Source organism: Apium graveolens, chromosome 4, assembly GCF_009905375.1.
Source record: "Apium graveolens cultivar Ventura chromosome 4, ASM990537v1, whole genome shotgun sequence".
Lineage (NCBI taxonomy): Eukaryota > Viridiplantae > Streptophyta > Magnoliopsida > Apiales > Apiaceae > Apium > Apium graveolens.
Window position 1 is genome coordinate 292422788 of NC_133650.1, and position 9990 is coordinate 292432777.

Consider the following 9990-nt stretch of genomic DNA (forward strand, 5'->3'; position numbering starts at 1 on the left):
GGAAAGAAGATTCAGTGGCCAATTCACAGGTTCCTTCAAGAAAGCCAAGCTGCACAGATTAAGGTTTATTCATCTTTCAAGAAGAACTTTGATTTCAATGTTACTACAAGAAGATTGGTGCTGAAGAAGATTGAAGAACTAAGGAGTGTTAGAGCTAAAGATGCACTCCCAAAGACTCTAATCATCCCTTACATAGGGAGAAGAGTGCATCTAAGGCCCTACTGACTGATGGAGTTCATGGATGACAAAGGAGTGAGAATATTTTTCAGATTAGAAGACCAATTGAGCATCTCTACCACTGAGACTCTCTTGGAAATGCAAGAAAAGCTAAATCTCTCAGAATCTGATGAACTGGAATTCCACAGGCAACTCCAAAATCAGATTGAAGAAAACAACAGAAAGCTTGGAAAGAGATCCAGACCTTCAAGGAATAGATAAATCTGCTCAGGCTAGAGGAGCACCTTAAAAATGACTGTGAGCTAAACTTTGTACATTTTACTAATTGAAGCACTTTTCAGTATTATCTACTTTCTTTTAAAGTTGTATTTTTAGGGTGTTTTGTTATCATCAAGTATCTCTTAATTTATGGCTACAATTCCAGTAGACATAAATTGGGGGAGATTGTTGTGTATATGTTGTGTACTTGATAATTTCATGAACAAAACACCTTGATAGATTTTACTCAGTGAAAATGTAGCACTCGACGGATAAGGATTATAGTCCCGACGGATAACTCATTTTGGTCCCGACGGATGATGACTTATTATCCATCGTGTGAGTAGCTTATGTAACAATAAGTCTGTAGCACGTTTCTGCATACACATTATTTAGAATTTGTAGTAGTACTTAAGTCATGTTGACTTTAACTAGATATGCAGAATAGGTTGATTAATTGTACATAGATGATGTCTTGTAATTCTGCATAGATGAAATGAAGTCTAGTGCCTGATTGCTACCCGATGGATAAACAACAATGAATTTGACGGATGATCAACAACCCGACGGATGATCAATAACTCGACGGATGATCATGAACCCGACGGATAAAGAATTCAAATATCTGTTGACAGTGACAACACAATCACATGCGTCGAGTGTATGCAAATGGAATGTGGTAGCCTATTCAACTGGGTTTTCGAGAACAAAGAAGCATTGCCACTTCCATGCTATTATGAAGATATTCAAATATGCTGGAATAGAGTAATGAAGTAGCATTGTATTAGACTTGATAGTTTTTGTTTTATTATCCCGTCTTATTACTTTGTAATCTTGGTGATATATAAACCAAGTAGCAGCAAATAGAATAAAAACTAAGGAACTAAGAAACTCAGATAGAAAGAGAGAAACATTTATAAGTTGCACTCTTAGCATTTCTCTCATTTCTTAGTTTTTATTATTTTATAAGCAGCTATGAGCTTTTTGCACACATAGTTTTCTCGATATATATTATATATCTCTGGTGGAAATATTCAAATCCACTAGAAAGTTTTTAAAGACTCTTGTTTTTAATTACTTGTGTTTTGATTCATTTCAAGTAACTATTCCGCATTCTACTAATCGATTCACACTTATATATATATTTGAGTTAGAATATTTTTATTCAAGAAAAAGTTTAAAGAATTCCATTCAACCCCCCTTCTGTAATTCTTGTTACATTGTTAAGGGACTAACAAATCATAACTTGACTGTGAAGATGGGAAATGCTAGTGCTGCTCAAGTACTTGGAGTAGGAAACGTGGATCTGAAGTTCCCTTCAGGACGTATACTATCTCTGACTAGAGTGCATCATGTTCCCGACATGCGTAGAAATATAATAAGTGGAAGCTGTTTAGTTTCTAGTGATTTTGAAATTTCTTTCAAATGTAATAAAGTAGTTCTTATTCATACTGGTACATTTTTTTGGCAAGGGTTACTTGTCAAATGGTTTATTTGTTATTAATGCTAAACCCATTTTGGAGACTTTGAATAATAATATTATTCCTTTTGTTAACTGTATTGAATCCTCGAATATATGGCATGCTAGACTAGGTCACTTAAACTTTGGTGCTCTTAAGAATATGATGAACTTAGAGTTGATTCCATAACATACCCTAGAAAAGAATTCTAAATGTCAAGTATGTGTGTCTGCTAAACAAATAAGGAAATCTATACATACAATTGTTAGGGATTCAGACTTGTTAGATTTAGTACACACTTATATTTGTGAATTTGGTGGTGTGTTGACCAAGGACCAGTTTAGATACTTCATTACTTTTATAGATGTTTGTAGTAGATATCGTTATGTTTATTTACTTAGACATAAGGATGAAGTAATTAGCAAATTCATTATATATAAAACTGAAGTAGAAAAACAAACTAGTAAGGTACTTAAACGATTGAGATCTGACAGAGGTGGTGAGTATACGATTAATGCTTTTAATGACTTTTGTGCAAATAATGGTATAATTCATGAGTTTACTCCACCATACACACCTGAGTCTAATGGGGTTGCTGAGTGAAAGAACGAAACATTTAAAGATATGATTAATAGTATGCTTATTAACTCTGGGTTGCCTAAATACATGTGGGGATAGGCTCTAAATATGGCGTGCCATATTTTGAATAGAGTCCCTCTAAAACACATGGATAAGACACCCTTGGAGTTATGGAAAGGCAGGATGACTAGTCTAAAGTATCTTCGTGTGTGGGGGTGCCTTGCTAAGGTGCTTGTTCCTGAACACAAGAGAAAGAAACTAGGTCCGAAAACTGTTGCCTGTATCTTTCTGGGCTATCTTGAAACCACTACAGCTATGAGATTTTTGGTATTAAAATCTGATATAGATGGTATAGTGACAAACACGATAGTTGAATTTCGAGATGCTACATTCTTTGAGAATGTCTACCCTATGAAAACTGGAATACCTGAAATGACTTCGGAGGAAGATCCTACTCACACATCGAGTGCTATTCCTGATCATGTGGAAAAGATGACAAATGTGGGGGTGGAACCTAGTAGTAGCTATATTAATAAGGAAGTAGAGGAACCAAGGAGAAGTAAGTGTGCAAAGGTAGTTAAGAATTTTGGAGGTGATTTTATCACTTACAATGTCGAGGACGAACTTTTAACTTTCCGACAGGCTATAGATTCTTCGGAGTCTAGGCATTGGAAGGGCGCTGTGAAGAGTGAAATTGATATATTATTTCTAATGGAACAAGGAAGTTGGTTGATCTCCCTCCTGGGTATTCTACTATCGGGTGCAAATGGGTCTTTAAAAGGAAGTTGAATCCTGACGGCTCAATAGATAAGTACAAAGCTAGACTGGTAGCTAAGGGTTTTAAGCAAAAGAAAGGAATAGATTACTTTGATCCATACTCTCTGGTTGCAAGGATGGTAGCAATCTGAATGCTTATAGCATTGGCTTCCGTCCATGGTCTTATCATCCATTAGATGGATGTAAAGACCGTTTTTCTTCATGGTGAACTTGAAGAAGAAATCTATATGGACCAACCTGAGGGATTTGTTGCATCTGGAAATGAAAGGAAAGTATGTAAGTTGATCAAGTCCATCTATGGCTTGAAACAAGCTCCCAGGGATTGGCATAAAAAGTTTGATGAAACTGTATTTCCATTTAGTTATATGATTAATGAAAGTGACAAGTATTTATACACCAAAGTTAAAGGTAGTGAGTGTGTTATCTTGTGCCTATATGTGGATGACATCTTATTGTTTGGAACCAATATTGAGATCAATTACGAGACGAAAGTATTTTTGAAAAGGCACTTTGAAATGAAGGATATGGGTGAGGCTAATGTGATTCTTGGAATCAAACTGATTCAGTCGGCTGAGGGAATAACCTTGACTCAATCTCCTTATGTAGAGAAATCTATACTTGAGAAATATGGTTATTCACAGTGTAGAATATCTAGTACACCCTATGATCCTAAAGTTGCCATTGTCAAGAATACTTCAGGAGTGCCTGTGTCTCAGTTAAGGTATTCTCAGATTATTGGAAGCTTGCAGTATCTTGCTAACTGTACTAGACCAGATATTTCATATTTTGTGTCTAAGTTGGCTAGATATACAAGCAGTCCAAACAAGACTCATTGGGATGCTCTTGATAGAGTACTTAGGATCTAGAAGGCACAATGTACCTTAGTTTACACAACAGGAGATTTCCTGGTGTGCTTTAAGGGTACAGTGATGCAAATTGGATAGCTAAGAAGTCTGGTTACAATGGAGTGACTGGATATGTGTTCACCTTGGCAGGTAGAGCAATATCCTGGAAGTCAGGCATACAGACTATAATGACTCGGTCTATATTTGAGGCTGAGTTGTGTACACCTGATGCTACGGGGATGGAGGCTGAATGGTTACACGGACTTATGTCTGCGATACCTGTAGTAAGCAGACCATTTTATGCTATTGCTATTCATTGTGATAGTCGAACAACTATCGACAAGATTTACAGTAAAAAGCATAATGCTAAAACAATGAGACACATCCAAGTTAGACTCAAGTCTATAAGGGGTTTAGTGTCTGATAGGATTATAGCTATAGAGTTCATAGGAACTCAGAATAATATAGCTGATTCTTTGACTAAGGGATTGGAACCTGTAGTGATCCTCAAGTCAAGGTTGGGGATGAGACTGTCAACCCATCATAATTCATCAACCGTGGAAACCCATTACACATGAGAGGAGATCCATCGAAGTGTATTCAATATGGTAATAAGAAGTTGTAAGGATGAATTAGTAGTACCTTTGCTACATAGATGATACTATTGTATCTGAGTTTATCCCCTGTAAACCTAGAAGGTACTGGCACTGCTAGAAAAGCAAGAGTGTTAAAACTCTGAATGAGATCAAGTCATTTGACGAGATAGAAGTAGTATATCTCTGGAGATGCCCAACTAAGCGAATATAATTTATGGTTGCAATTAGAGGATAGGGTTATTTCTTGAAGCATTCGACGAACAAGATCGAGACAAGACCATTAATGTCTCAAAGTCGTATATTGGCACCATAGCCGTAGACTTGTCGTCGTCTATGGAACATGATTATACTAAACAGATTAAGATTCAAGGTGAAACATTCCATCTGAATCCCATAGCCATTGAAGTAGAGGACTTAGGAGGGTTCAAACTCGGAAGCGTACCGACCTTGAAAAACAAGTCATGATAAAAAAACCTGATCGCATTTCTGTACGGATTTGTGGGGGATTTTTAGAAAAATAGATTTTAGATCATAATTTTTATTATGTTCTTGATGATAATCCTAAAATCTAATGATTGGAAGTTGTTCCATGATTAGTGAACTTAAACTTTCATGTATGGTTTTAAGAATTTTTCTTAATGAAATCCATAGAGAATTAGAGTTGAAGTTAGCTTGAAAGAGCTTGAAAAAAATGAGAATGTGTTTCGTCCCACATTGAAAATAAATAAAGGGGGTGTTGGCTTTATATAGTATTACACACATGTGTAGTGTACAACTACTAAGGGGTGATGGTGCATTGTGTTCTTGTGTACTTCACACGCACACACAAACACGCGCGCGCGCGCCGCCCCCGCCACGCCACGCCACGCAGCGGACCGGGTCGGGTCGGGTCGAACGGTGATTTGGGCAAATGCCTTGGCATCTCGCGTACGTGAGGCGACCTGGGCGAGGATTTTTGTGATTTAATATTTTAATTAGAATTTAATTATCAGTTTTGGCTGGGTTATTACTGTTGGGCCGGGTTTGGTTTCTGAATTGGGCTGAGCCACTTTGTAAGTGGTTTTAGTCAGATTCATTGAACCTGGACATTTGATATATAACTTGTAACTGATAATGTATTCAAATTAAAAATTAAAGCTGATATAATGTGTGGGATAAATGCAAAGCTGTTACATTTTTTATTTAAATTCAAAATTCATCAGTTTTGATTTATTTATTAAATGAGCAGTTTAAGTCTGAAATTAATTCAGGGTGGCCAGTTACACTTAGCCTCTAGTATAAATAGAGGACTAAGTTGCTTTGTTTTACACACCACACCTACATTCTCTTCTATCTCTAATTTCTCTTCCCTCCCAAACACTACTGAGCTGCTGATTTTTCTGACGACTGAGGTGCTAGTCGAAATTGGATTTGTTGTTGATGTGAACATCAAGTCCGGAGCTGTTTTATCCTGGAGGAGGACGCAGCAGGTGGGAGCAATTATCTCTTAAAGAGCAGTCGAGGTTTCGAATAAGGTCTGATGACTCAGCAGATTATTTTTCTTGTTGCATTGTACATATTGGCTACCACTGCTTTTCTGTTTCTTTTCACTATTTAAGTTATGGTTACTAGTACGCTTTATGTTCTTATAATTACTGATATGCATGCTGTTTACCAACATATTTTGTTTCATTAATTTTTATCTTGACCTTGACTGGCTAAATATGTTATATAATTGTCTTTAGTGCTGTAATAGTTATTATTTCCAACCGTAAGTATTGGTTCGTTAAGGTCGTCCGGAAAATCAAAGTAATGATATTTAATTGGATATGCACATCTATTCATTAAAACAAAGAGGCACACATTTCATGTAAAATATCCTCTAAACAGGAGACAGATTCTCTCCTGTTGAAGAAGGCTAGTAATTCTTAAATCTTGTAATTACTAAGATTTTAAGATGAGTCGAAGAGAACTGCATGATGGATCTCAAGAAACAAACTTTCAGTGTAAAGAAAATAAAAGGTACGTTAATCACGAAATTTTGGGACACCTCACACGAAACAAGAAGATACTCCACATAGTATAACAAGTATGCTCTGTGTTTTAAGACTTAAAATTATATTTTTTGTCGTTGAAAAAAACTGAAATTAGAATTAGTTGGTAGATATATTTTATAATAATTAATCGGCTAATTGATAATTAATCGGACTAATAATTGGATTTTTGTTTTGCGAGAGTAATCGGATATATTCTAAAATAATAATATTTCATTTTTTTAATCATAATATATTAGTTTAAGAAAAATATACAGTGATTAATCAGTTACTAAAATCAAATCAACCGATTATTTTATAGTAATTATTCGGTAAAATCGATAATTTTAAGAACCATGCCAAGTATATGCAAATTTTTAACTTATAAATTGATAGATGATCCAACATTTTTTCTCTTGATAGAACTAATTAACTTGAAGATTAAATATAAAAGAGGAGCTAAATGGCACTGGTCAGGTAATAACATAAATATCCGGCAAGATACCGGGTAAACGGGAAAAGTAAGTTGGAGTTCAAAAAGCAGATCAAAAATCAAATCATATCAAATTGAAAGCACAGAGAGAATATTGAAAATTGAAATGAATTGTAGAAACGAAAAGCTCGTCTTACATATATAATGTAAGCACATTACCATATGTAGCATGAAACACACACTACAAAAACACACTCAAAGCCTATCCAATAGTGAGGAACTACATAGAGTATGGGCCTGCAACCACGCAATAAGTGGCTTATTGGCTTATAAGCCCGTAAGTACTTATTGATAAATGTTTGTCGACCCAACTTATAAGTTGAATTTACAACTTATAAGCTGATAAGTTGAATGTTAGTAACGACGTACTTTTTCTCAACTTATTATGATTTTTTAATTTTTTATTAATTTTAGTTTTGAAATTTATGTTTTTAAATATTAAGTTAATTTAAAAATCATGAATTAAGATAATTATATTTAAAAAATATTTTTTTAGTTCATTTAAGTTAAAAAAAATTCTGACTTATAAGTAAATTAACCAAACACTTAACTAACTTATAAGTATTATCTATTTATCACTTTTAAACCACTTATTAATATTAAGTCATAAGTTACTTATTTTAAAATTTCCCAAACGGACACTATAATCGTATTGACAACAATCATCGGCTAAATAACAGAATCTTGCTTGAAAATAGAACATATCAATTTGTTAAAACGATTTTAACCCTCTCATCTCTCATTTATCTTTCTTCGTCCATCCTTTCAGTTAGCTTTTCTATCAAGTAACCAACTCATTTACGATTAAACACATGAAAAAATAATTGAATTAGATTCATATGATTGGTAGCTAGGATTCGAGATCTTTACCCAAACAGTTGTGTTAAGTTATGTTGAGTAAACAAATCATTTAAAACTTTAACATGATTTTCTGAGGACCCTTGCAGTGATACGTATACCGGGGAATATGCAGTATATATAAAATGTCTTAGTTAATTGATGAGACTGACTTCTTAGTTGTTACAAAGAAATCATTCACAATAGCACGAATAAATAATCCCTGTTGCTAGGAAAAAAGATAAATGAATCGCGAAGAGGCCCGAAATACAGAATAAATTGATTTAAGGACCAATATTACCTTGTCTATCTTAAGGTCTTGGCGGTGGAAAGAATTGTGTACCCGCCATAAAAGCATTGAGGGGAGCTGGATATGTGGTTGAAGAGTCAAGCCATGTCACTCCGGGCTCATTAGTATTTGTCGTTGTTGTAACGGTAGCGGTTAGAAGATTAAGGTGCTGTTGAGCACCACCTGAAGAATTATCGCCCCTGCCAAATCGGTTTTCAGGGCCTTGATCATAAATAAGCCCCTTGAAGACATGGCCTCCAATTTGAACAGCGGTTTGATACGCATATTTTTTCTCCGCATCATCCATTGCCCTAACATTTACACATCGAAACACGGCCGTCGAGCTCACTTCCGCTGGGAATTGCCCCACTTCTAACCCTAGCCACACATCCATAAGAAATTAGTGATCTCCATTCTTGTTGTTCAACGTCATGGTAGATACACATATTTAAAAGGTGCAAGGATTGTGCATTATATAGATCAAACAAACTTTCTTCAATGAAAGAAATCCCATACTCCGATATTGTGTATTACGATACAATTCATGTAAATAAAACATATTAAAATACCAATGGAGCTAGCTAGAGAGTTGTAAATAAAAACCTGAACTGTGGGTTGGCAAACGAGGGCAAGTGAAGGGATTCTCTCTTGGCCTTTTAGAACTATCAGATGCTCTCATCAAACTCAACTGATTCCGGTGCTGCTGCTCATCATCTTGATGTAACTGTTGTTGCTTCTCGCGTCTTTTGGCAGCAGGAACCCACGTGCTCTTAACATGAGTATGACAAGGGAACCCTCGACTCTTACAACAAGTTCGGCACCTCATGTGCACACAATCTTTCTTAGCCTGGTTTCCACAATCTAAACAATTTATGCTGCTGCTACTACTACTACTAATCATATTATCTTCTTTGTTGTTACCCGATTGTCTCATGTGAAGACCGTAGCCCGAAGAAGACGATGATCTATATAGAAATGATTGATCATTATTAGTTGTGGCGTTTGTTCTTCTAGTTGATGAGTAATTAGAATTAGAAGCACCAACTAGAGAAAGATCAACATGATCTTGAAGTTGTAACTTTTGTTGTTGATGTAAGTGATAGTATTGTTGCCATAGCTGAAAACCCTTTTTATAGATCTCCTCGTTTTTGAAGAAAAAGAAATTGTTTTCTTGATTTGCTCGATCTTTTCCTCCTAGTGAAAAGAGCCCAGACATTGTCTACTGTTTTCGTACCCTAATTTTGACAACAACTCCATGTACTATATAGGAACAGGAGTATTATTAGTACTCCCTCTGGTTGATTCTTTTACGTGCACTATTTGCACGTATTTCGAGATTTCTATAAAATATAATTTTATAATATTTTTTTTAATTTTTATTTTTGAATAAAAATTTAAACAAGAAACTTTTATTCAGAAAAAAAAATTTAAAAATATTATAGAATTATACTTTAAAAGAATATTAAAAAATATAAAATTAATTTATAAAATTTAATGGGACATGAAGTATATGTTTAGTGATTTTGTATGTCACGGGACAAGGGTTTGGTCTTTGGTGCACTAAATAAAGGCAATTACCCCTGCAACGCCGTCAGGGATACTCAAGTAACTGCAACTTCAATTTAAGACAAATCCATGACTACGTAGTACGTACAAGCTTCTCGCTC

The 9990-nt window shown here is 35.1% G+C and overlaps 1 protein-coding gene across 1 annotated transcript; it reads right to left on the bottom strand.

The window, feature by feature from the left end:
- Nucleotides 1-8247: 8247 nt before the first annotated feature.
- LOC141717223 (protein SHI RELATED SEQUENCE 1-like) lies at nt 8248-9539 on the bottom strand. The gene is made up of 2 exons (XM_074519316.1): nt 8927-9539; nt 8248-8701 (listed from the first exon to the last, which is right to left on the bottom strand). The coding sequence occupies exons 1-2, from the start codon at nt 9537-9539 to the stop codon at nt 8346-8348; spliced, it is 969 nt and encodes a 322-aa protein (XP_074375417.1). The 3' UTR covers nt 8248-8345.
- Nucleotides 9540-9990: the final 451 nt, after the last annotated feature.

Excerpts from the sequence above, each read along its gene's own strand:
- LOC141717223 (XM_074519316.1), bottom strand. The coding sequence starts at position 9,539 with ATGTCTGGGCTCTTTTCACTAGGAGGAAAAGATCGAGCAAATCAAGAA. Across the intron at positions 8,702-8,926 it reads TTTGCCAACCCACAGTTCAG|GGTTAGAAGTGGGGCAATTC; the intron begins GTTTTTATTTAC and ends ATGTGTGGCTAG.